This window comes from Aspergillus thermomutatus, assembly GCF_002237265.1.
Source record: "Aspergillus thermomutatus strain HMR AF 39 chromosome Unknown NODE_72, whole genome shotgun sequence".
Classification (NCBI taxonomy): domain Eukaryota; kingdom Fungi; phylum Ascomycota; class Eurotiomycetes; order Eurotiales; family Aspergillaceae; genus Aspergillus; species Aspergillus thermomutatus.
Window position 1 is genome coordinate 72,834 of NW_020798121.1, and position 26,187 is coordinate 99,020.

At 52.4% G+C, this 26,187-nt stretch overlaps 9 protein-coding genes across 9 annotated transcripts; 5 read left to right on the forward strand and 4 right to left on the reverse strand.

Moving 5' to 3' along the window:
• Positions 1-241: 241 nt before the first annotated feature.
• On the forward strand, positions 242-1,979 carry CDV56_107132 (uncharacterized protein; the record flags this gene model as incomplete). The annotated part of the gene is made up of 2 exons (XM_026760751.1): positions 242-417; positions 515-1,979. 2 exons carry the CDS (start codon positions 242-244, stop codon positions 1,977-1,979), a joined length of 1,641 nt encoding a protein of 546 aa, XP_026615220.1.
• A 6,170-nt stretch (positions 1,980-8,149) lies between these two features.
• On the forward strand, positions 8,150-8,959 carry CDV56_107502 (glycoside hydrolase family 128 protein; the record flags this gene model as incomplete). The annotated part of the gene is made up of 1 exon (XM_026761121.1): positions 8,150-8,959. One exon carries the CDS (start codon positions 8,150-8,152, stop codon positions 8,957-8,959), a length of 810 nt encoding a protein of 269 aa, XP_026615221.1.
• A 786-nt stretch (positions 8,960-9,745) lies between these two features.
• CDV56_107574 (WD40 repeat domain-containing protein) lies at positions 9,746-11,453 on the reverse strand (the record flags this gene model as incomplete). Its single annotated transcript, XM_026761193.1, has 2 exons — positions 9,746-10,836; positions 10,889-11,453. 2 exons carry the CDS (start codon positions 11,451-11,453, stop codon positions 9,746-9,748), a joined length of 1,656 nt encoding a protein of 551 aa, XP_026615222.1.
• Positions 11,454-11,732: 279 nt separating this feature from the next.
• Positions 11,733-13,172, forward strand: CDV56_107654 (inositol phosphosphingolipid phospholipase; the record flags this gene model as incomplete). The annotated part of the gene is made up of 1 exon (XM_026761273.1): positions 11,733-13,172. One exon carries the CDS (start codon positions 11,733-11,735, stop codon positions 13,170-13,172), a length of 1,440 nt encoding a protein of 479 aa, XP_026615223.1.
• A 229-nt stretch (positions 13,173-13,401) lies between these two features.
• thiA (thiamine thiazole synthase) lies at positions 13,402-14,451 on the reverse strand (the record flags this gene model as incomplete). Its single annotated transcript, XM_026761342.1, has 2 exons — positions 13,402-14,060; positions 14,112-14,451. The coding sequence occupies 2 exons, from the start codon at positions 14,449-14,451 to the stop codon at positions 13,402-13,404; spliced, it is 999 nt and encodes a 332-aa protein (XP_026615224.1).
• Positions 14,452-15,454: 1,003 nt separating this feature from the next.
• CDV56_107796 (retrograde regulation protein 2) lies at positions 15,455-17,281 on the reverse strand (the record flags this gene model as incomplete). Its single annotated transcript, XM_026761415.1, has 2 exons — positions 15,455-17,135; positions 17,223-17,281. The coding sequence occupies 2 exons, from the start codon at positions 17,279-17,281 to the stop codon at positions 15,455-15,457; spliced, it is 1,740 nt and encodes a 579-aa protein (XP_026615225.1).
• A 505-nt stretch (positions 17,282-17,786) lies between these two features.
• Positions 17,787-19,609, reverse strand: CDV56_107877 (putative MFS transporter; the record flags this gene model as incomplete). The annotated part of the gene is made up of 6 exons (XM_026761496.1): positions 17,787-18,011; positions 18,083-18,109; positions 18,544-19,015; positions 19,072-19,237; positions 19,288-19,320; positions 19,384-19,609. The coding sequence occupies 6 exons, from the start codon at positions 19,607-19,609 to the stop codon at positions 17,787-17,789; spliced, it is 1,149 nt and encodes a 382-aa protein (XP_026615226.1).
• Positions 19,610-20,567: 958 nt separating this feature from the next.
• Positions 20,568-22,742, forward strand: CDV56_107967 (uncharacterized protein; the record flags this gene model as incomplete). Its single annotated transcript, XM_026761586.1, has 3 exons — positions 20,568-20,603; positions 20,692-20,955; positions 21,021-22,742. The coding sequence occupies 3 exons, from the start codon at positions 20,568-20,570 to the stop codon at positions 22,740-22,742; spliced, it is 2,022 nt and encodes a 673-aa protein (XP_026615227.1).
• Positions 22,743-24,723: 1,981 nt separating this feature from the next.
• Positions 24,724-25,814, forward strand: CDV56_108108 (Eisosome component PIL1/LSP1 family protein; the record flags this gene model as incomplete). Its single annotated transcript, XM_026761727.1, has 2 exons — positions 24,724-25,272; positions 25,332-25,814. 2 exons carry the CDS (start codon positions 24,724-24,726, stop codon positions 25,812-25,814), a joined length of 1,032 nt encoding a protein of 343 aa, XP_026615228.1.
• Positions 25,815-26,187: the final 373 nt, after the last annotated feature.

The following is a 26,187-nucleotide window of genomic DNA, read 5'->3' on the forward strand; positions in this document are numbered from 1 at the left end:
GAGTGCAAACAGTTCCGCCGCTGTCTTTTCCACTCCGCCCGACCATTATCACGGTCGGAGGTCAAACTCGATAGAGATAAAATGAACGAGGAAGCAATCTGAACAACCAAAACCCATTCTCTTGCGGAAAACATACTAGATCCGCTCTCTATATCATAATATCGACTGTTTGCAGATATTCTACCTCTACGCTACCGTCTCTCTACCTCTACCATCGATCATCTCCTTCATCTCTGCGGTCATGAACAATCAGCAATTCCGACGACTGGTACTAGACACACCCTCTGCCAGCACTAGAGCCAACAAAACAAGTCCCGTCAATGAAACATCTCCAAAACAAGATGCAGGCGTGGCCGGTGCAACGCCGCGCGCTCTCTCCCTCGGATCAAGAATGCGCTCCAGCATCCCAATGACACCGTGTGTAACTTCTCCATGTCAACCACAGATCCTCTTATCAGAGAGGAATGTAGCAGAATGAATCTTAAAGCTAACCGAGGCATTTTTTTCCGGTCAGGCGCTCAGTCACACGAGTCGATTTCGCCCGGCAATTGGCCGAGCAGCGCCGCGAGTCCCAGCAGCCACCCACCAAACGGTTCAAGTCCTCCGCCGCTCCCAAGGGCACGAAACTGCCCTCGGGGTATCAGGATCGAGCTGCGCTGCTGCGCCAGGTACAAGACGAAAGTGGCTCCGATATTGAGAAGCGCGTTCAGGCGTTGGAGGAGATGGTTAAGCTGGGGCAGATCGACCGGACGACGTTTGAAAAGCTACGGTCTGAGATTGGGGTGGGGGGTGATCTCAAGAGTACGCACATGGTGAAAGGTCTAGACTGGGAGCTTTTGAAGCGCGTCAAGGCAGGGGAGGATGTAACGCGAGCGTCCGAGGAAGCGCCGGTATCGTCCGAACCAAGGGATGAAGAAGGGCTGGATCAGGCTGAGGATGTGGATGAGGCATTTGATCGCGTGTTGGAGGAGAAGGAGCAGGTTGTGCTACCTTCCGCGCCGAAGGAAAAGAGGGAGAAGAGAGGAACCATGGCGCCGCCGCTGCTGCCTACGAAGAAAACGCGGGATGAGATACTGCGAGAACTAAAAGCTAGCCGTGCGGCAGCGGCTGATGCTACTGCTACGTCGCATTCTGTTGAGCCGGCGTTGGGTGGCAAATTCAAGAGACTTGGTGAATCCAAGGTTGAGAAAAAAAGGTTCATTGAGCAGGATGAGAGAGGGAGGCGGAGGGAGGTGCTTCTGATAACAGATGCAGAGGGCAAGACCAAGAGAAAAGTGAGATGGCTTGACAAGCCAGGTGAGGGCAACGGCTTGCTCGTGCCTCAGAAAGACGCGAAGCCACTTGGTATGGAGGTTCCAGCGGAAATTGCTGCTAAGGTAGCAGCCCCTCCTTCTACAGATCAGGATGACGATATCTTCGCGGGTGTAGGAGCCGATTACAATCCATTAGGGGACGAGGATGAGAACGATAGTTCTTCGGATGAGGACGAAGGGCAGATCCAAACTACAGAAAAGGGAATCATTAGCGCGAACGAAGAGAAATCGGCTGTCGAGCCGCACAAACCTCGCAATTACTTCTCGACCTCCACAAAAGATGAACCCCCAGAGTCTTATCGCCGTGCTAACCCCCTAACCACGGATCCGACTTTGCTGGCAGCGTTGAAGCGGGCTGCTTCCTTGCGGCAGGCGTCACCCTCTGCGGGGGCAGTTTCTGGGGAAGGAGAGGAAGACGTGGATGACGAAACTCTTTTGCGTCGAAAGAAGTTTCTCGAGGAAGCTCGACGCCGTGAAGCACTGGACGCTGCGGATCTGGACTATGGATTTGGGGGGAGTCGCATTGAAGATGAGGAAGATGACGAGGCAGTTGTGTTCGAAAATGAAGGGGGCAAGAAGAGGAAAAGAGGTCCCAAGAAGAAGAAAGGCGACAAGAATAGCGCAGCTGATGTGTTGCGTGTTCTGGAAGGGAGGAAGAAAGACTGATTCTGTTGTAACAGTAGCATTCATTGTATGAATTCATTCGGTGATACCATGGTTATCCTTTCGAGTTGACTCATTACAACCACTTTGTGTTTCTATTATAGGCATATCAACAACTGTGGTCTATGGTTATTCTCAACTAGACTCAGAAGATCGCCAACCTCCCATGTTTTTCCACTCTGTTGTTGTAGTCGTCGACTATAAGATTTGATCGCGTGAGCGCAGAGTACCAACACATTCACCTCGATGGGTCTCTGCTCTTCGTCCTATGTGTACTGTCGAGCATATGCACATCAATGACCTCAGCCTTTGTCAGTAATTCTGTGAATGTCAGCTGCAGACGCGAAAATTTTCTCCCACGCTCGCTTGTTCCTCTCAAGTATAAATTCCCCCTCAACCCCGTCTTCCTCCATCTTTCTTTCAACTTTCCATCTCACTCAGTGTTGGTTTACCCCTGTAGATGAGTAGTTTAGAAGTATCCCTTCATCTCATCTTCGGGCTTTGACTGCTTCTTTCTTTCTCATATTCTTTCTGTTTCTCTTTCTCTTTTCTTCTCTCCTCTTCCCACTTGAACTCACTTGCAGTGACTTGATCAGTTGAGCTCCAAGTCAGAGCTGCTTGATTCCATCCAACAGCTTCACTCTTTCAGGTAAGAACCTGAGCTTTTTTCTTCTTTATCATCCAGGGATTGAGGTGGCATGGGTTCACCGAATTATCTGTTTGAGGCTGCTTCTTCTTTCAGTTATGGCTGTCATAAAGTGCCCTGGCTGCGAGCTCAGCGGCCCCAGTGAAGCCTCCTGACAAGTCTTGACTTCAAGTTCTTCACACTTCACAGCTCGAGAAGAAGCTTACCAGTAAGTCCTTGCCTATGTCAAGGCTGCGAGCTTTACCGCTCGTGCGGATGTCCTAGAGGTCCTTCAGGATCCTTGGCGTCTGCTGGTGGACATGCCTGGGGCAAAACGGATAATCGTGAGAAGCTATCTTGTGCTCTTGCAAGTTTTTGTTCTTTTTTTTTCTTTTTTTTTTTCTTTTTGTTGTGTTGTGTTGTGTTGTCCTTTTTGTTTGCATACACTTGCCATTCACGAAACACGCAGATCATACCAGCTCTTCCATGTGGTTCACACTGCCGGCTTCTTGCCGCCTCCCTCCTCTTGCCATACTTTGCTGTCAAAGATAGGCAAAGAGTCGAAGGAACGGTTGGAATTGAGCAGTATGAAGTCTGATGTCGTTTCGTGCCATGCCATAGTACTTCCCTGGATTGATGAGTTGATCGGCGGAGACGGTGGAAGACCTTACCAGTCATTGTGCTGACGAAGGGGCCTTGGTTGTCCCTTCGGTTAAGTAGGTTATCGAGTCATCTCCTTCTCTCGTGACGATACAACAAGCTTCTGGCTCTGCTATGCAATCCTCGACATAAGTTCCTTTCAATTGTGAGACGACAAGAGCGAACAGACCTTGAGAACTTGTGCTAACTATTACTAGGGGGCCGACCCCATATATGCAGGCAATTGTGTCTTTGTTCTCTGATGAAGACATAGGAGGTAAGTGACTTGGTCCATCAGCAGGGCGGGCTGGCGGGAAGCTATGGCAAGGAACTTACCAGCAATTTGCTGACGGTGGACGCGGGGGGTGGGTCGTTTGGTGTAGGACTTTACACATTCCAACCTTGTTTCGCTATGGCTTGCAACTTCCGTCATTATACAGTCAGGTAAGTGACTTCGTCTATGAGCAGGGTGGGCTGGCGGGAAGTTCATAGCAAAGGATCTTACCAGCATTTGTGGAAACACCGTGCTGACAGTGGACATTGGGGGGTGGGTCATTTGGTGCAGGTCCTCGGTCGTTTGAACTTCATTCATCTTCTGCAAGATACGATATCGATCATATGGCATCTTCAGGTAAGTGACTTCCCTATAAGCAGGGCGGGGCTGGCGGGAAGTTTGTAGGGAAGGATCTTACCAGCATTCTTTGGAAACACTGTGCTGAGGGAGGTGGTTGTTGATTTAGGGCTTCATCCATGATAGGATCCATTCGCCTTCGCAACACGAAGTCAATCCACTGTGTCATCAGGTAAGTGACATCTCTATAAGCAGGGCGGGGCTGGCGGGAAGTTTATAGGGATGGATCTTACCAGTATTGTGGAAACACTGTGCTGAGGGAGGTGGTTGTTGATGTAGGGCTCTATCTCCTCGATGTTCCTCTGTCGGTCCACTTGAAACAATGGCAGACTCATCGTCTCACTAGGTAAGTGACTGATCTATGAGCAGGGCAGGGCTGGCGGGAAGTTCATAGGGAAGGATCTTACCAGTATTGTGGAAACACTGTGCTGAGGGAGGTGGTTGTTGATTTAGGGCTTCATCCATGATAGGATCCATTCGCCTTCGCAACACGAAGTCAATCCACTGTGTCATCAGGTAAGTGACTTCTCTATAGGCAGGGCGGGCTGGCGGGAAGTTTATAGAGAGGAAGGATCTTACCAGTATTGTTGGAACACTGTGCTAAGGGAGGTGCCTTCTGGTCCTCCAGTTCTTAGGGCTTCCATATGCGGTTCACTTGTACTACGGATACCTAGCAGCATAGACTGTTGGACTCTCAGGTAAGTGATCATCTTGTTTGACAGGGAGGGACTGGCGGGAAGCTGAAAGCCTTACCAGCATTTGTGCTAACAGAGTTGCTTGTCGCCTTCGCTTAGATTGTCTGAATGACATCGAGCCGCTCACCCTTAACGACTTTACGACCATATATCTACAGGCAAGTATCGTTCCTTCATAGGCAGGGAGGGGCTGGTGGGAAGTCTGTAAGGGAGATCTTGCCAGCATTCGTGCTGACGGAGGTGCTTTGGCTCCTCCAGATTATACAGGTTTCATTCCGTTCAACGGTCTCGTCTGCGCAAAAGTGACCAGCTGACTTGCCGCTGGCGAGCTTCACTCTATGTGTAAGTGATATCTCTCATAAGCAGGGAAGGACTGGATGGAAGTTTATTGAGTTCTTACCAGCAGCGATGCTGACGGAGATGCTTTGGCTTTTCCAGATACGCAAGTCTATATGTTGCCATTTTCTCCCGTTCTTGGAACTATTGCCAGTCATGATACAGACTGACTTGACTCTCTGACTTGACTTTCTGTCGAACTGTAAGTGATATCTATTAAGCAGGGAGGGTTTAGCGGTAAGATCTTACCAGCAGCGATGCTAACGGAGGGGCATCTGTTCCTCATGGCTCTTTAGGTCGTCTGCTCGTTGTTTTTACGGCCCGCCGTCATCCATTCGCTGACTGTAAGTCGCAAGTTTATCTGAAGTGATACATCTTTACAGGCAGGCAGGGGCTGGTGGGAAGTTTGCGAAGTAACGCCGGCGTTCATGTTGATGAAGTCGCCACGGGTGTCTGCGGGCATTATGGGATGCCACTTATGCGGCAGAATAAGATTCTCTTGTCTGGAGAGAGATTCAAACGCCCGCTATCATTTGCTCCTTCAAGATCACTACTCTCATTCATATTGCTCCATTTTATCAATGTCCCCCAACCATACTATCAAGAGTCGGCGAGCGCGTCCTCAAGTCATGGCAATCACGGAAGGCATTTGCCAAGGGCTTGGAGTTGGATTCACCAGGTTACCTATCACCTGGATGCAACACCTGCAGGGAGGACTCTGGGCAAGGCAACCAAACAGATCATCTTGTCGAGGATGACTCTGTTGTGCATGAAGAAGAGGAAAGATGTATAGAAGGGATATCGAATGCTGGTATGCACCGGCTTTCGGTCCTTCTGATCTCAGGATGCTATTATGACGGTCTTAGCCTCTTCTACTCTCCTCAGGCCAGGCAGGACATTGTCTGCCCAATGAGGATTCGCCGGGGGCCGGCGAATTTGTGCGGACAGCGCCTCGACATTTGCGCTGGTTAGGGGATTGAGGATAAGGTAAGTACTCGGTCCAACCTGATCAATCCTGATAATCGTAGACTGAGAGAGTAGTGGAAAGTGTTTCTACAACCATATATACGTTCTACGAATCTCGAGAATCTCAAGAGAGTATCTTACCAACTGACATGGATGATTACCGAATCGGGCAATGACTTCATGATGAGTCGGCGAAGGATGTCCCTCACAAGCCGAGGCAAACGCCCCGAGATGCTTACTCGTCTGACTGCCGCGATCGTGTAGGTAAGTTCTGTCGGCTGAAGGGCAAAATCAAGGATTGTAGCATAATATCGTGTTGTTTGGGTGTTCCTATTGTGCTGCAGTCGACTGCAAACGTCACGGCTTCTCCCCGATGACTTTCTTTCACATTTGAGTTTGACAGATGTGTCCGAGAATCTGACAGTGGTTATACCATCATGGTACAGTTCTCGTGGTCGGCGCTACGCCGAGAGGACCAGCGTCAGGCAGATATCATGCTTGCCACGCAGTGCCACTCTCTGATATCTCAGTGGCTGCTGTCAGACGTGGAGCCTGAAAAGTCAGATAGGGACATTAGCTGGATGTTCCAATGACAGACCGGTGGCTCGCCTCAGCCCTGACGGTGGCCCATCCCTGTCCAATACCCCAAGTCCCCAAGGACGAACGGAAGGAACTGTTCGAGGTCAACCACGGGCAATCGACCAGGAAGACCGGGGTAGGAAGTCAGGCCTACAAGACAGTCGTGGAGGCGAGACACGGCGCTGAATGAAATTCCCTTTCTTCTGCCAGTCTGGACAAAGGTAAATCCTGGCCACAAAACTGCGTTACGTCGGGGCTAAGTTTTATTAGAACTATTGCAATGGGCGACAGCCACATCGCCACGTCCACGTCGTCTGGCTCAGAAGTAACAAGACAGTCTGCCTTGTCATTTGCTGTTGAGGCCGTGGAGAAATAGGTGAGGTTGAATAGAGCGCACACTAGGGGCTAGTGGGCAGACCGGCGATGCTTGGTAGTGGCGGCCCTCAGCGATCGGCGTGTTTCATCGCTTTTAGTGTGCATAGTGAGAGAGTTCGTCCGCAGCGGCATACGTATGACAGCCAATTCGGCAAGATTGATGTCAGTGGGTTCAGGTGTTCGAGTTCTTTGTGTCTCTTGTGATGTTGACTCGATGAGTTTCAGCTTGTTTGTCGGTCAGCCTCCAGTCTGCAGGTCTTTCAAGAGTACTAATCAAACATACCGAGGAACTCGAGAGTAAGTAACGTCTTGCGGTCAAATGGGAAATCTAAGTTTCTGAGAGATCCAAACGAGGTCTGGACTGTCGTGGACTCGTGGATCCCAGGTGGAGCGCTACAGAGACCGCCAAGGACACCGGTATGAGAAGTTGACGACTAGCACTGTACAGCAGTAATAATAGACATGAACGCTCTCTACGTAGTACTGTCTTGACCAGTGTTGATTTGACGTATCCCATTGCTATTTCTAAGTTCCTATGATATTCGATGATTGAACCCGAATCGGGGATACGTACAGGCTGGTGCTGTACCGACTAGTGTCAGTACCTTAGGCGCCCAGGCAGCCAGATCCAATCATGGCCACTCCCATTTGATCCATCATCTGTGTCATTGTGGTCCACATCCAGAATCCATTCTGTCTGTCGGTGACTCGGTGGTGCCAAATCATCTTCGCTGCCTGCGAGCTGTCTCTCGGCTGTACCTGACAGACATCTGCCTCCCATAGGTGGTTGCGCCATCCTCCACCGTGGATGTCTCCTGATGGAGTTCCGTGGATGCGTGTTCTCCTCAGGAACAGGACGCCATCCTCGCAAATCAGATTGATGGATTCGGCGATTTTCCGTTATTCAGAACACAAAGGAAGGAAAAACAAAGCAAGAACAATGGCAATAATATTGTCTTTCAAGACGATTGGCGCCCAGAGTCTCGTTGGATCTGTCTCTTTGTGGCGCCGAGTCGACTCAATCTTTTAAATGTGCCTCTTGCCCCCATCGACCTCTTGAGGATCGTTTCTTCTTCCTCCTCTTCTTCTTCCTCTTCTCCTCTCATTATCGTCTTCCTCATACTCTCCTTTTGACTGCTTTTGTTGTTATTGTCCTGTGCCGTGCACGGACAATAGTCATTCCTTTCTTGTGACTTTAGTTGCTGCTTGCTTGCTCAAGCACACCCTCACTCTCCTTTTCACCCTTTGAGAACCCTGCTTCTCAGCTCACTCCTTTCTCTACCTACCTGAGTACAAGAAGAAAAGAAAGAAAGAGGAAAGAATCAAAATGGTCTCCTTCAAGAACCTCCTCACTGCCGGCCTTCTGGCCTCCTCCGCCGTGGCCGCCCCCCACGGCCACCAGCACCGCCACGTCGAGAAGCGCTCCAGCAGCAAGCGCGGAGCCGCCTACAACGATGCCTCGGCCGTGCAAGCGCTGAGCAGCAATGGCTCGATTTCCTGGGCCTATGACTGGAACATGTTGGCCTCAGGCAGTCTGCCCTCCGGCGTCGAGTTCGTGCCCATGCTCTGGGGCAGCAAGATGTTCGGCGGCTGGCTCTCCGCCATCGAGACGGCCCTCGGCAGCGGCAGCAGCTACATCCTGGGCTTCAACGAGCCCGACAATAGCGCCCAGGCCGCCATGACCCCCTCCGACGCCGCCACCGCCTACAAGAAGTACATCACCCCCTACAGCGGCAAGGCCAAGCTGGTTAGCCCCGGTGTCACCAACAGCGGTTCTCCCGGCCAAGGCCTGGACTGGATGAACACTTTCTTGCAGTCGTGCACCGACTGCGGCATCAGCGCCCTCGCTGTGCACTGGTACGGTGCCTCGGCCGACGAGTTCAAGACCTTCGTCAACCAGGCCACCTCGTTCGCTAGCGAGAAGGGTCTCGAGAGTGTCTGGATCACCGAGTTCGCCCTCAACAGCGATATCAGCTCTGGCTCTTCGTCGAGCGAGTCCGCCCAGTTCCTCAACGAGGTCCTCCCCTGGTTGGACTCGCAGAGCATGGTCGGCCGCTATGCCTACTTCATGTGTGCGGATAACTACCTGCTCAGCGGAAGTGGTCTCACCTCCGCTGGACAGGTCTATGCCTCTTAAAATTTGGCTTGCCAATATCAGTGGGCGAATATACGTTAAACACTACAAAAAAACTGTGGATACAGAACTGGGTACTGCGTACCCTACAAAAACTGGAAAAAAGAACACGCTGTATATAAAGAAAGGCCGGTCTAGACTCCGTATTTAGCATTGCATTTGCTTATCGAATCCTATTATTCTGGTTCAAAGACAACTAGTCTAGTACAACACATGAGACTACTCCGTACAAAGTAAAGAAAGACCCATAATTCATAACAGATTCATTCTTAGTCTACCAGTCTTTACACAAAGAGGAAGGTGAAACTGTGAAAGAATAATGTAACACAATGTTTATCAACCTCAAAGGAGGGGCATTACCTGCTATCTACACGCCTTACTCTGTGTTTATCTTCTTGACCATGGAATTGTGGGAAGATAGCATGGAAAGTGATCATCTGATTGGTGGATATTAGATAATTCGAAACACGAATGTATAAACTCAATGCTGATTGGGAGAACCACTGTTGATCTAGTTAACCCTAATAATGAGCTACAAGCACAAAGCTCATTTGGTCGGTAAGCGATAGATACCCTAGACCTCAGACTCGGAGTATTTGGTTCATGTTCCGTTAAAAAGGCTGGCCTCGGTGAGCCTTTGGATTTCATGTGAACTTAGTTGGTGTATGCCATGATGATTGAAAGTAGGGCTTCGCCGCATGATAGATATGATGATATAGCGCATGAGAATATAGTCCAACTCCAGACGCCAGGGTATCCTAATATACATCCGCAAATGCAAACCATCCGTCATTGCATCAGTGTGTCGCCATCTTGATCTTTGTTCTCGTCAGTGCCGTCCCCCTCGTCGGTTTGCGGCGTAGCTTCGACTGGGAGATCGTTCACTGCTTCGTCTGCGACGACTCCATTTTCGGCATTGCCACCATCGCCAGCGTCCTCCCCGTTCACTTCAGCTTTCACATCGACCTCATCACTTTCGGCTGCCTCCTCCACCTCCTCCCAGACCCGCACTGTCCCATCCAGTCCGCAGCTCACCATGAGCCGCTGCTCCCCCAGGATGCATGTATCCACGCCCAGGACCACCCCATTATGCCCCTCCAGCCGCTGCAGTATCTTCTTGCTCACCACGTCCCAGCAAAGGATCGATCCGTCCTCGCTTCCACTGACCACAAACGCTTCCGGCGGCGCCCCCGGCAGCCCGTAGATCCCAAACCCACCTAACAAGCTGTATTTCCGATTCACGTGGCCCTGGTAGGTCTTGATGCATCGACCCTCGACGTAGTTCCACAGCCGCACGCAGTCGTCCAGCGTCCAGGCGAGCACGAACTTGCCGTTGGGCGAAAACTTGACCGCCGTCACCGGCGGGTTGTCCTCGTGCACAAGCGTTCGCAGACACTGGCCCGTCGCCGTGTCCCAGATCCGAATCAACCCGTCCGTGGCGCATGAGACGATGAGCGTCCCGTCCCAGACGACGTCAATACCGCCGACCGGGTCAGAGTGCGCCGGTAGCGACCGCATCACGCTGGCGGACCGAACATCCCACAGAAAGACCGCTTCATCGTAAGATCCGCTGACCAACATGTTACCCTTTGGGGAGAAGGCAATTTGATATACGTAGTTGTGGTGGCCAACGAATGGAATCGGATGAGCTTTGCCCTGCCAATGGAAGAGAGACATTAGTTGGGTCAAATGGGAGACGTAGACAAAAGGCAATACCGTCAACACATTCCACAGCCGGATGGTCTTGTCATCCGACCCCGACGCAATCGTAGCCCCATCCGGACTCCAGGATATAGTGGAAATACCCGCCAAATGTCCCTCAAATGTATGGATGAGCTTCCCGCTGCGCGTATCCCAAACCTTGACGGCTCCGTCGGCCCCTAGATACATCAGTCTCTCCATCTCACGATCGTACCTGACAGATGAACATACCCCCACTGGCAATCATGGTGGAATCTGGAGAAAACCGCACCGCCGATACCCCCCGCAGATGCCCTCTGAGCAAGAACTTTTGCTGATAAGTCAGTTTCTCCGGCTTGGGCGGCGGCGGAGGGGCCGGCGGAGGCACTGGCGTAGGCGACCGGTCCGAATACTCCTGGTCAACTTCTGCACTCCCCGCACTCTCCTCCTCATCTACCTCAAGCTCGTCATCCTGATAGCGCTCCGGCGACTGCTCCTGGGCGCTGGTCTCAGAGTGCGACGGGCTGCGTCCGCGGTTGCGGGACCGCCAGTAGACGTCGGCATCGACGGCCAGTTCATCAGGAGATTCTGAGCCGCTGAAGCTCCGCGTTCGACGGTAGGGTCGTTTAGGAGGGTACACCTTTTGCGCAGTCCAGCTGACGCGACGACGCTGCTCGTCATGGTCGGAGGCAGCCGCTAGCTCATCCGACGAGGAGTCGATGGGCGAATAGATAAAATTATTCTCGGGAGTGCTGACGTCCTGCGTCGACAGACTCTGTACTCGGCGACGTTTGGAGCGATGATCTGAATTGTCCATTGAGGCCGTGTCAATCGACTGTTATGAAGCTAGGGATATGATCCTCAATGGCAGACAGAGACTTGTGATAACAATTCGGCGATAATGAAAATCACGCGAGCCAATGACGCCTTGCGGCCTGAGGCGGTGAAGACGTGACTTCATCGTTTTGACCTCAATTCTCAGGCATCGCAATACAGCTTTCCTGGCATCTACTGCTTTTTCATTTCTACCCATCGATCAGTTCAAGAATGCTTCTGATACAGCATTCATCGATCGTTTGATATATCGCCAGCCACCATGTCATCCCCTCGATCTCCCTCCCCGTCTCTCTCCTCCCCGCCCTCCGAGATCCGCATCCTCACCCTCAACTGCTGGGGCCTCAAATATCTCGCCAAATACCGCCATGAACGACTATCTGAGATCGGCCGGCAACTCGCGCTCGCCGACCCTCCTCCCCAAATTGTCGGTCTGCAAGAATGCTGGACGCAGCAAGACTACGAGAGCATCCGCCAGCAAACCAGCCACATCCTCCCCTACGGCAAGTTCTACTTTGGCGGCATTTTCGGCGCGGGACTAGCCATACTCTCCAAATGGCCCATTGAAGAAAGCAGCATGTACGCCTACCCACTCAACGGCCGGCCCACGGCCTTCTTCCGCGGCGACTGGTTCGTCGGCAAGGGCGTCGCCTGCGCGCGCATCCGTTTCGGACCAGGAGTCAGCGACGTCGCAGAGGTCTTCTGCACACACCTGCACGCCCCCTACGAACGAGAACCCAACGACTCGTATATCTGTCACCGAACCGCGCAGGCGTGGGAGATCGCCAAGCTGATGCGTGGCGCGGCGGAGCGCGGACACCTCGTCATCGGGCTCGGTGATTTCAACATGATCCCCTCGAGTTTTGCGCACCAGCTCATCCACGCGCATGCGCCCGTCCGCGATGTCTGGCAGGTCCTGCATCCGGACTCGTCTATTGGCGCTGCTATCGACCCGCCCGAGCAGAGGCGAAACAGGCCCGTGCCCACGGCAGAGTTCAACCTGGTGGAGAACGGCGCCACCTGCGACGGCAAGTTTAATACCTGGCGGTGGAGTAAGGAGGATCGCAAGCGTCTGGAGAAAGGCGAGGATGTGGTGGTCGATAAGGACGCACCCTGTCCCCGGGGGAAGAGATTGGATTACATATTCGTCGGGGACGGCGGGTACCCGCCTGCCTATCCCGCACCGCGGTGGTCGGTCCAGTCCGTCGGGGTGGGTATGACACAGCGGCACCCGACGCTGCGCTGCTCGCTGAGCGATCACTTTGCCGTTGAGGCTGTCATCAGCCGAACGGCCTCTCAGACAACAGAAGTCAAGGAAGTCGTCCATCCTGTGTCCAGCGCCCCAAACGCCACCTGTACGCCGGACACATACGACCGCATACTCGAAATGATCCACAAGTATGTCCGCCGCGAACGCTCCCAGCGCCGCTGGCGACTGGCCCACTTCGTGGCGTCGGTTGTTGTCTCGATCGGCTGCTTTGTTGGGATCTGGTGGACTGGCGACCATCTCCCATATGTGGCCTTCATCTTGTGTCTGGTGAGCACGCTGAGCTTCGGGGCGGGAATCTTGGATGGGCTGATTGGCGGGCTATTTGTGTCGAGTGAGTTGCGGGCGCTCAAGGAGTTTGAATGGGAGGTACGCAATGCAAAGCGCATTGTTGAGCAGGCGGGGACCCGGGGAACGACCAAGATTGAGGAGTAGTCCATGACTCGGTTGTTGGGCTATGATTCTACGTGCTGTATATATTCCTACTGTATAAGTCCCTAAGTGTAATAATGCGTGAACTACGAGAGGGCATTAGAATAGAGTTTAATGAGTGTCATTTCCAAGACAATTTGTTATCAATCCATGTCGTGAAAGAGTGAAATGGAATCCATCCATCGCTGATATCACATTTCATTGCACTGCATCCAGCATTCACAGCAGACACTTACTCAGCACACTCGCGCTGACGCTCATCAAAGACCTTGAGGGCCTCCTCGGCAGCCTTGACGCCGCTGAGCACCATGGCACCGAACGTAGGTCCCATACGGTTGAAGCCGTCGATCTCAGACAGCTCCATTCCACCGATGATCAGACCCTTGGCGACCTCACGGGTATTCTTGACAATAGCATCCTCGGCCGAGTTCATGTCGAGGCCGCGCATGCCACCAAGCTTGTCAACAGTGTTCATCGACACGAGCCTCTTCGCGCAGAAGGCACCAAAGGGGCCGTCGTGACCGGTCGTGCTGATGACCAGGGGCGCATTGATGGTGTTGGGGTCCATGCAAGAGTGGTCGTCGTGGTGGAGGGTGACGAGGGTCCAGTTGACGACCACGCCGGCAATCTGGGTGTCCTTGGCGTCACCGCTAGCGGAGGGCCGGGTGACCAGGTCCTCGACGGCGGTGGCGTTGAAGAGCTTGACGTTGGGGAAGGAGAGGACCTTGGACATCAGGGTGGAGGTGAAGAGGGAGGCGTGCTTGACGACGACGAAGTTGGGATTCGCCGGGTCTTCTTCGTAGGGCACGCCAACCTCATTGAGGAAGACCTCAGCGGGACGACGGAGGACCATAGCGGAGAAAAGCTGGCCGCCGAGCCAGGCACCACCACCTGGGAGGGTTAGCTCCGACCCGTATGGTTTTTTGTGGAACGTCTACTCACCAGGAGAGACCGAGGCCTCGATGATTGCAATCTTCAAGTCAGGACGAGCTTTGGCGAGCACGTACGCAGTGCTCAGACCACAGGAGCCAGCACCGACAATGACAATGTCGCTCTCGGCATACTTGTCCAGATCCTGAAAGTAGCGTCTGGTCATAGCACGAGAGACCTGGCTCTCACGGATAGGGGCAAACTTGAAGTCACCCCACTTGCCGCCGAAGTGATCAAGGAGGTGAGTCTGGGAGGTTCCAGAGGTGGGAACAGTCTCAGGGACCGCAACCTTGCCCTTGAGGCTGGCAATTGGGGCCACTGCGGGCTCGAAGATGGCAGCTGGGGGAGACATTTTAAGGGTCTGTAACTTGTTAGCTATTCCACGAACGTGGAAAACACAGAAAAGAGGGAAGGCATGATCCTTTCGCTGGTATTATCCAGATCAAGTTTTGACCGTATAATCTCAGAACGAACCCATCCATTGGCACCGTGCTCTCTCGGATGCACTCCAGTCAAGAGGTACGAGCTCCGAAAAAGAGATACACGTTGTTGTGTCAATGAATGAGAACGAACACCGGCCCACGCCCAAGCTTTACCTGAGATACCTTGATCATTGAATGAACAGCCCAGCCAAAGTGATTCCATGGCTTCCATCATAGAGAACGACCCAGAGGGTCGAGTCACAGGTGTGGATTACATTGCAAGTGAATAGAAATTGCCTATAGAGTGGTTAGCCAACTACGACAGAAAATCCAAGTGAAGAGAGGAGGACTTGTAATAGATGTTGATAGAATTCTTTTCGATGGACGATGGTAGGATGCGTGATGAAGAGAAGAGGGAGAAGATGAGAGGGTGCGGGGTGGGTGGAGGGGTAGTTTAAATACTGTGAGTAATGAGCAGCCAGACACCACATTCTGCATCATAGTTTGGCTAAAAGTTCTATCATTTTCCTCAATTGGATAGTTTCACTTATTATTGACGTGTTGGCGAATCAAACACAACTCAAATTAAGCTTGATCGGATTCAATTGGTGAGTCTATGCACCATCCCCTCCAGCGACTCCCGGAAACCCCCGCCATCGATATGGATTAACTTCCCCGGTGAGTCTTCTCAAGTAACCGAGATTGGCGTCACCTTGACACGACAGGACGGACATCACAATGTCAACAATCGTGTTAATCCACTTGATTCGATGACTCACTTGATCGTCAAGAGACTCAAGACGTAAGGTGATTCTGTGGACATGCGTCCTCTGACCCGCAACTCAACCAGATACATATCAGGATGCAGGACCAACGGAGTACAACGATCCGATTGTCTAAGGTACTTAATAAAGTTTTGAAAAATCCCTGTTGCTATATCCTAGCGGTACTGGTAGCCTGGTAGCAGATCTGAGTGCCCACTCGCACGCCATACTCGTTGATCCAGTTTTTCCTCTTCCCAGCCTTCTCAATCGTTTCCGCCCGTTCCTGGAGCATGTGTCGCCCAGCAGCTGTTGCAGCATCATCACTGCAAATTATCCGGAGACACAACATATCGCACAATTCCTTCTTCTTCACGGTAGACACCCAGGTCGTCTCCAATTGAATTCTCTCGCCTGTCTCCGGGACCCGGCCTGCGGGATACACATCCCCGATCAGAGCGGCAACTCGCCCCAGGTACTGGCACCACCATGCCTCCTGCGCCGACACACATCTGCTAAGTTGATGATGGAATGTCTGGTCTGTGGGTGGGAGATCGCCCTCCCACCGCTCGCAGAGAATCAGACCAAGCAAAGCGCGATCGACATGCGTCAGGTTGTTGATTGACGCCAGAACCCCAGTGGTTGTGCAGTGAACCGCAGCAGCGGACTGGCAGGCCCGGTGCACCTGAGAATGTGCGTAGAGCATGTTTGCTAGAGCAGCTAGTAAACTATCATTAAAGGATTCCGGTGCTTGCAAAGACGCTTTTGGTGACCGAGAGGTTGGCAATGCCTGCAGAAGAAGGTCCCTGATCGCCCTTGCAGATGGAGGCGCGTATGGCGACGTCGCGGCTAGAAGAGGGTGCTCTGCACGGATCTCCTGCGGAAGTCGATCAAATAAAAAGCCCTCACGTACTCCTCCCTGACAGAATTGTATATGCGTAATGGCAGGTAGAGCGTCCATGATCACGTTGACCAAAACAGCCACCGCGGGGATCTGCGATGCCCGCCGCTTCGACACTCCAAACACCCGGACTTCAGAATCCGAGACTGTCTCTAGAACAGATGCCGTATCGTGAAAATCCTCCCTGCGCGCTCTGTAGCCATTGATAATCGGGATCGGGTACGGGTTGACGCTGGACTGGTTCATGAGCATGTATCCCCAGCCTCTAAACCCCCCACCACAGAGATACAAATCAAATCTTCCACTGCGCTTAGCAGCCTCAACGAGACGCTCAGGAAGCTGTAGACGCGCGTACGCATCCTGGAAATTCCTCGTCATCTCCTCCTTCAACGTCGCCTCTGCATCCCCGCCTTGCCTCCTCGCCTCTTCCCAGCGCAGCTTCAATGCCGCCGCCCCGTACGGGAAACTAAACGAACCTAGGGGGCTCGTGCTCACCAGCCCATCCTCCTCCATCACCCACGTAATCTGCGTACTCCCGCCCCCAAGATCCATCGCAAGTCCCGCGACAGAATGCGAGCTACTTGCGATCCCCAACGCCCCGATACGTCCCTCCTCCTCTTTGGAGAGCATGCGCACCTCCCAGCCAGTGCGGGCCTTGATCCGCGCCCGGAACTCGTCAGAGTTGGGTGCGGTGCGTGTGGCCTCTGTAGCGAGGACGTGGATGTTGCTCGTGGGTACGCAAAAGTCATCGCAGGTGATTTTGAACCGCACTAGTCGGTCCACAACCTGCTCGATGATTTCTTGCGAGATGGGCCCCCGGACCCTCTGCCCGTTCTCTGTCTGGGAGAATTGGGCCTCGTAGAGGGAGATTCCCACCCGGTCTTGGTAGATTGTTGGCAGGAGCCGGGCTGTGGGCGGGGAGATGTCGGTGATGGAGAAGCGAATTCCATTGCTGTTTTCGGGTCAGATTGCTGAAAGTGAAGATAATTGATGCTCTGGCAGCACGAGTAGAGGGAGAGGTTGAGTGCTCATAGCTTACCTTCCAATGTCCACTAGGCCATATAGGTTGCTCGTATCATTTTTTGACTCTGTAATCATGTTGACTGCGCAAACCTCGGATTGATATCCAGAAGTTGGTACCACTCAAGGCTGCTTTGATGGCGATAAAGGAGCAATTGGTGCACCCTTCTGATCAAGAAGATGAAGCTTTTTGAATCCACGAAAGAGGAGCTGGATACGATGCAAACTCTACCTCTCACTGTAGAACAGTTGCTAATAATTGACTTTGACGAGGCGATGGGAAGACAGGACGATGCGTAAGTCAACCGCAGATAGTCTGCCCCACTAAGGAAACACACGCAAGGAGGACACTATCACTGGCAGCGATGCAGCCATAATCAGAGCGTCCTGTGATATACACTCTCGAAAATCATGTAAATGGATTTATGGAGTTCTATGTGATCAAGTCTAAGGAAACACGACTTGGTTTTCCAATCATGTTCTTATATCGTGCCAGCCATCCATCTTGGCTGCACATCATAGCCCTTCCCGCATTTATACACCAGATATCGTTTTTAATCATCAAAGCCGTCATCATAATATCTCATAAGACGTAGCGGAATCCAGATCCATAATTCTCCTCTGCCACGCTATCATCGTTTCGATTGGAGCCTCCTCCGGCAGATTCCTCGTTCCTGGTGCCATATTTCCGGTCCAAGCGTTTGTTTTCCCAGACCAAAAGAAACCGCAAAGTGAGTGCTAGGATAGTAGTAAAGAACATAAAAGCGGCGCAAATCGATTGTCCTCGAACGTATCGAGGCGCATCTTTCTCGGGGAAGACGTTAGTGCCCAAAAAAGGGCCACATTGTCCGATCAGGTTGAGAATTACAATCCCCATACCTCGTCGGGTGTCGGATCCTTGGTTATCTAGACGGGTTGATTAGCCTCTGATCAGACGATATGAAATGATGATGACGCACTCAATACCCAGGGGAGTATATTAGCGATCGAGGGGAAGACTCCCACTGCTGCCAGAAACACGCCGAGATAACGGGCCCCAACTGAGGTGCACGTGGCGAGCAGCACATATCCAACAGCCCCAATGAGCGACAAAAAAGCAATCATCAGTCCTCGCTGTTGCAGTCGATCGGCCAACCAAGTTGTGGCAATTGTAACAAGAAATGAAGCAAAGTATGGCGGTGCTGTGAGACCTTGGGCGTTGATCGACGTGAAGCCCATGTTTTCAAGAATCGTGGGAAGAAACACAGGGAGCGAAGAAAAGCTCACATTGCAGCTGAAGTACATCAACTGTAATTCCATATCAGTACCATTCGTCCGAGAATCAAAGGAGCACAGCATACCGCCGTGAACCAGGCTTTGACATCCAGCAGGGTACGGCCAATATCCTTCCAGTCAATGCCTGTTACACGCTCGCCCTCACCGCTCCTCCGAAGCCCTCTTGCTCGTGCAACCTTTTTTTCTTCTTCATTCAGGAAACGGGCAGACGCTGGGTGATCGGGCAGGAAAAACCAGGCAAGAAAAGCAGCAATCAAAGACGGTGCCCCTTCCACTAGAAACAATAATCGCCAATTGGCCAACTTGGAATGGCCAGACGTGATTCCATACGCCAGGGCCCCTGCAAACGTATTTGCCAAAGGCGCAGCAGAGACGAACAGCCCACAACGGAGACCGAGTTCATGACGGCGATAGAAGAAAGACAACAGATAGGGTGTGCCCGGTCCGAATGCGGCTTCAGCCATCCCAAGGAGGAAACGGAGGGCCATCATTCCCTCCCAGCTCTGTGCCGCAGCTTGACAAGTTGCAACAATGCCCCTAAAACATTTAGGATGGTTGACACGCACGGAACCAGGTCGTCATGTGGCACTTACCAGCTCAACACAGTGATCGCTGCCCAGCGATGAGGCGGTATAATCTTCCACATCAAGGCTAGAAACTCGAACAGCGTGTACGAGATGTAGAAAATGGTCAGAAGCCAAGAATAGCGATGTCCACTTAGACGTAAATCTTGTTTCATCCCAGCTATGTATGCATTGCCTATATACAGTCAGATGGAAATCTTGTTCCGTCTTAGTTATGAAACAGACCTATGTTGGAGCGGTCGAGTAGCGACAAAAGGTCTAGGCTCAAGGTTCTCGTCAGAAACAACATTTAAGAGCCGACAAAGTCGTGGGAGAACTCACACAAGAACCCCAGAAGTGTCGGGACCCTTAGATCCAGTTTCCTCAGAACTCGACGCTCGACAGCCGGGTCTATAGTGATGACCGGTGCAGGCATTGCAGGCAGTGCTGTGTCGTTGTCTTCATCCTGATGGACCGCATTTTGTTTCTCTGTGTCGACGCTGGGGGCTTGTTCAATGGCATCTTTCGTGTCATTCCTGGGAGTATCATTATCCCCGAGAAGCCCCATGGCCGAAAGTGGTGCTTAAAATGAGGATATCAGCTATGAATGCATAAAGGTCTGGCGACGATAAATCGAAAGACATTGTGAGAGCTGTAGGACAACGAGGACATGATGCGCTTTTTAATTGTCAACACAGTAACATCGGCAATGCTGGTGCGACCATGTCCGGATCTATTGAGAGATCTGCAGTGTTAGGCCCGATCATCCTGTCTTACAGCCGAACCAGAATGGCTGAGATTCGGTGAGGGGGGGAAGTGTGACGCCATATGGAGAAGACAATAGTTGAGGAAAGTGGAATAATACATAATCGAGACATCCTCATTTCCGAGAGCAGCATCTCGGGCTCAATATCGGATCTCAATTGGATCCCAGCCATGGAAGACATAAAAGTGATCCCTACCTTATCTACACCTTCAAGCTTAGAGTGCGGAGACAGAAGTGGCGGGTCGAGGGAAAGCTTGTTCTTAAGCTCCAGTCGTCGTTGAGCTGTTGAACTGGACAAGTCAATATCTCATAGCGAGAGGGCTGGAAGAAGTTACGATTTATAGTTGTAGGGATAACTAGATCATATTGTTGTGGTCTTCACGCCGTACTATCCTTGATTCCCTTACTCCGTACAGTCTTTTCATCTCCCCAGCCTCTGCTCATCTTCATCCTGGTCGATCATTCGGATTGTCCCCGATCCTGGGCCTCGTGCCTCATCTTCATGCCTGATTGGTAAGGTGTCTAAAATGCGCTCTGAGTCTCTCCCACCATCCGCACCCGCGTCTCTCTGGAACTTCAATTTTCCCGCGTCGCGTTGCTAGCTAAGCATTCATCTAATTGTCATCGTCTTCATTTACTACTCCTTGGAGGTGCCCTCGTCCGCCTTCGAGATTTAATTTCCTCTAGATAGACGGGATTCTGCCATTTCTGCGACCGCGTTGACACCGAATTTACGATCGTCCATCGACATTTGGTCACAATGGACGACCCAGCGAGCCGTGTCCCGGCGCAGTTGGTGAGTCGTCCCTCTCGGACTTTCGAGCAATCATTGCACAGTTATTTGAAGGAGCAGCATGCTAACTTGGTGGATTTGTTTGTCATAGCTGCCGCACATGCATCTGGTGTCGCGCCATCGGTACCCTTTGATGCACATGATGCCTACAGACACCGTCGTCGAATACCTCCTGTCCGCGTCCAAGATCGTTCGCGAAGCGCAACCGATGCACTGGACCTTTTTAGATGGACCTCAGGATGGAACGGTGATGCTCACATGGCAGCCTCTTAATCACCTGGGGACAAACTTCGCCAGCGATGGTTACGTCTGGGCCGACGTTGAACAGGCCTTTACCTTTGAAGCTCGTGGATACGTATGGCGCTTGTCCTATGCATCTCCAGTTCTCTGATTTTGTATGCTGATGCCTGACCGGGACAGATGGTGGAGATGTGGCTCCATCGCAGCGGTTACCACCCTCCCAATGAGTCTGTGGCCATCCACTGTCGCAGACGCTACCGACTGTTGCCCACGAAAGTTCCCAACCCTAGCCTTCCCCCGCCGGACCCGTCACTATGGATCGTGCACTACTCCAGAGCGCCTCCTACGGAACATATTCCGGCGAACCGGATTCCAGTCTCACCGCAAGTGCAAAATATGCTGGCCCAACGTCGATTCCTCCAAAGCCAGGGTCAACTGGCGCGCAAAGACTTTATGCTTCATGATCGGAATAACTGGCCAACAATCAACTTTCCTCCACAAATAGCCCCACAAGCACTTGCTCAACCAGCGGGGCCATATCCCAATGCCATGGTTGGCCGTCAGCCGTTCTACCCCCAGCCCGGCCAACCTGTGCCAGCGCCGGCCGCTGCAGCTCCGGCCAAGGCACCCCGTGGGCATCGCGCCTCAACTGCGGCGATGACCGCTGCTGCGGCCGATTTCGCACTCGAAGATGAAGACGTTTCTACCGGCGACATGATGGATTTACTGACCCCTCGGGAAGTCAGCAAAATGAGATATCAGCAACACCACGAGTGGATGGAAGAGATCTTCGCCTCGCCTTATGCGATCAGTCAGATTACACCTGTTTCTTTGGGGCTCGGTCGGAAAGGAGAATTGGAGACTCTGACTGCAGGCTTTTTCGATGCACCCGTTGGGCCTGCAGGTGGCGATTCGAAAGAAGGCACTGAGCCTGCTCAGGCGACGAAAATGGAGCCCGAAAAGGCAAAGGAGTTTGCCGACCGGGTTGCCAAAAAGGTCGCCGACATGACTGCGGAAATTGAGAAGCTCAAGAAGCGCCATGCCCGAAGGATGGAAAAGTTCAATCGCACCTCTCTACTCAAGGATGCTGAACTCCGACTTCGGGATGCGGCAGCGAATCCTGAAGATACCGGAACAGAGATTTGGAGGATGGAAGGTCGCACTGAAATACCGACCGAAGGGGATGGAGCTGAGGTCGTTCCCGTTGAACACAAGGCCAAGTATAAGGTTGATGACATTGTCAGGGAAGTCGAAGCCTCATGGCACAGGCAAATCGTGCCGGAACCCAAGGTTTCCTGCGTACAAAAGGGTGGCTTGCTGGAAAAGATTGAACCCGAACCTGTTTCAACTGCAGCTGACGGTGACATCGACATGGGCCATGCAGACAGCCATCTGCTTGGTCAATTCGGCACGCCTGCGCAAGGGGCAGCTCCTGCAGCTCAGGGACAAGCGGCGCCAACAGCCACTGGAGCGGCACCTGCTGCACCCACCGCGCCTGCGCATCACCAGCCGATAACTGGTTTGGATGTCGAAATGGACATGGGCGGTGGCCAACCCACAAATACAGCTGCCGGAGAAACTGGCGACTGGGTAATGGTGAACGAGGACAACAAGAAGGATGAAAATATCAATAAACCGCCTGGCGACATACAAGCGGGTGAAACGCCGGGAAGCGGATTACAAGGACTAACTCCTGGCCCTGGGAGCGCGGGTGATACCGGTCTTGACAGCGCGAATTTCGACTTCACCAACATGGACAGTGCCGGAGACGCACTGGCAGCATACACGGAGCAGAACGAGGGTCTGGATCTTCCTGATCTGGATAACTCAGCGTTTGGAGATGCCTTTCACGCATCAGATAATGAGCATACCCACCACCATGATGCAGATGACATGTCGTAAACGGGCCCGGAGGTGGTTCCATTTTTCTTTATTTGGATGTAGGCTTTCTCAACGGGTGTTGGATGCTTCTGTTATATGCTGGGCGCTGGTTGATTTTTTGTCGCCCCGTGCTGCCCACTCTTCAAAGGAAAAGAACTTGTTGTGTTGTACGATCTAGATACGGAGACCCACGTTGCTACAATCGATTCGTGGCGGCCTGTATCAAGGCCGGCGTGCTGCGCTCTGGCATCGGTCAATCTTATATTACTCTCTATGCTTCACTTACTGGAAGGTTTGGTCTCATCTACGATGCGTTAAGAGTGGAATGTCGCGTGGGTGCCTAGCTCTATCAGTTGTCCCGCGCACATGACGGCGTCACTGGATGAGCACAATCGCAACACTCACTCACTCTGAGGTTTGAAGATGAATCACAAGGCGGGAAGATCCGCATGACAGGACGATAGTTGAATATTCATTTAATGACATTATTGCTCGAGTGAAGTCTGGGGCGGATTATACTGCTATGCCATTATCGCAACAGACATTGTGATCCTTTGACTATACCGTGAGCTTTCCTAACTTTGTCGTCTTTTGAATCCTTACAGCTGTTATTCGGTCAAAGTTGATTGCAGTACTGTCATCGTGGTCGCGTCGGATCTACTACTCTGTGTTTTGCTTGCCGTACGGTGGTCCATCGGCTGCTATATTCTCCCACTCGGTGTTGCTTGCGTATTAGATCAGGGTCCCAAGAAAAGGGCGTTCACGGCTGTTCCTCATCTACGACCAGTCTCATTGTCAAACTGACAGAGTCGATATGTGCTTCCTCGAAGTTGACGAGGGATCCGGGCCCGGCGTCCGAGTCGTCGAATACCGCCCGGGGACGCTTCGCGTCTCGATTCCAGGTTCTCTTCGGCGCAGAAGAAGCTGCAGTAGCGGAAGCAGCAGTGGCTGCTCCAGTTCCAGTTCCAGCTCTAGCAGCAGCAGCAGCAGCAGCGATGATACTATTGTCATTGCACCGCGTCCTTCGCATCATCAACACCACCACTCCTGGCATGTGCGTTCAAATTCACCCGAACTAGAGCCATCTTATACAACTGTGCGAAGAACGAGAGTGCGCACGCGGTCCGAATCGGTTATTCCTGTCAGAAGGAGGTTCTTTGATAGCCGGACTCGTTCATCGTCTCCTCCGCCACCGTCTCCGCTGTATAGATGCGTGAGGTATGTTGAACCTGGGGGCTGGGGACGATCGCGTTCCCACCATCCGGGGAGAGTATGGGAGGAGGAGGTGAGATATGTCTCTGGGAGAATCAATTGAGTCCTGGAAGATGGGAGCATCATAGTTATGGGTGAGATATATTAGCATGGCTCTGGCTTGAACATCCACAAGATACGCGCTATCAAATTTAAATACAGAACTTGCCTTTTGATTGGTAGAAATGACTGTTGCATTGGTATTCCAAGATAGAAGGATTTCCCCCGTCATAGAGAGGTACCACGAACCCACTCCATCAGATAGACTACGAGTCTAGGGCGCTGGGCTCGAAATGCATCGCAACCCAAGACCGCAACACGATCACCGTCCTCGTTTCCCACGGCTCCAAAGCTCGAACTTAACTCTAAATCATCAAAATCAATCACACACATCAGGAAGCATCTTGACATTGACTGCATTCGGATCATGACTTCAGCTTCCGCACATCCCGCATGACGTCATGTACGAGCAACTGCGCCATCAGCTAAGATGAACACCCGTTCGTCATCTCCAAGCGATATTCATATCTCCGTCTTGTGTCATCGTACATTTGATCTGCAGTTACCGAGTCAATAAGAGGACAGCCTGTTCTTCTCGTTTGTACAGCTATACTGTGTCTTAACCGCACTCGAAGGAAGGCGCATTCCGGCTTGATTCCATTCAGTAGCAGCTACGGATTGCCTCACCTAGTAAACTCATTGTACAGCTTTTTGGTGAATAGCTAAGTTTCGACAGACATCGCCATCATGTATGAATCGTGCGGAATACCCTATCCTCTACGTGGCTAATGGCAACAGGAACCGAACGCTCTCCATCCGAAAGAAGGAACCAGCCCGCCACCGCTTCAGCATGTCCACCTTCCGCGGTCTGCAGACGCCCGAGCTGAGCAAGAAGATGAGCCGCATCATCAAGCAGGAGAACTCGGCCATCTCAGCCCACGAGGCAGCCGGCCGCGAGCGCGTCAACATCGCCGCCCAACTCTCCGAATGGGGCGAAGGCACCGAGGACGATGCTGTCTCCGACATTTCCGACAAGCTCGGTGTGCTGATGGCGGAGATCGGTGAGCAGGAGGACAACTTTGCGCAGAGCCTGGAGGATTACCGGGGTATCTTGAAGCAGATCCGGGATACGGAGAGCTCAGTCCAGCCGTCGCGCGATCAGAGGGCGAAGATCGCGGATGAGATCCAGCGGCTAAAGCTGAAGGGGGAGCAGAGTAACGCCAAGGTGGAAGTTCTGGAGCAGGAGTTGGTGCGGGCTGAGGCGAATAATCTGGTTGCCGAGGCTCAATTGACCAATGTGGTACGTTATGTCCTCGCGAGTACCTGATAGAGCGCATGAGGCTAAGATTCGGCCGATAGACCAGACAGAAGCTCAAGGAGGCTTTTGATATCCATTTGGCCGCAGTCATTGAGCGCGGAGAGAAGCAGATTCTGCTCGCGCGTCATGCTCGCCGTCTCCTCAACCACCTCGATGATACCCCAGTCGTCCCTGGTGATGCGCGACAGCCCTATGAGCATGCCGATGAAGCAAAGCTGATCCTCGAGGCTGCCGAGAATGACCTAAAGTCGTGGGAGAGCACTGTCGAACCCATCCGTACAGCTGCGGGAGAGACTTCCGGCTCGACTCTACTGCCCACTGGAACTGGTAGAGGCCAGGAAGCTCACGTGGAATCTGTTGCCGGGTCTGACGCAACTGGAGCCGCTGCTGGGGGGGAGTTTGGAGAACCCGGCAGCGTCGCTGGTAATCTCAACGAAACTGACACCGAGGGCAGAAGCGTAAAGGTGGATCAGCCACAGATCGCGGGCGCTACCGGAGCGCAGCCTGTTGCCGTTCCATACTGAGAACAAGGGGGAACCAGATACTCATTCAGTGTAGTGTCCTAGTCGTCAGTTTATACTCTGTAGCATGATTTGATATTGGATGGGATGGTCGTGGGTATATGGATTTAGCCGGAGTCTATAGGAACTTTCATTAATGATTTGTAACAAACATGACAGCTTTTAATGGATCCAACGAAGTCAGTATATGTATTCGTTAGCAGTAGTCAATGTCACTTTCGTGGAGCTTATGGATGAATTGTGTCTTGGTATGAGTTGAATGCATTAAGCTCACGTGACGCAGGCGGCAGCAAGTGACGCGGATGTTGGAGCTTCAATGGAGCTGGCTGGAGCTGCAATTGCTTCCCCATTTCATCCATCCACGTCCGCCATCTTC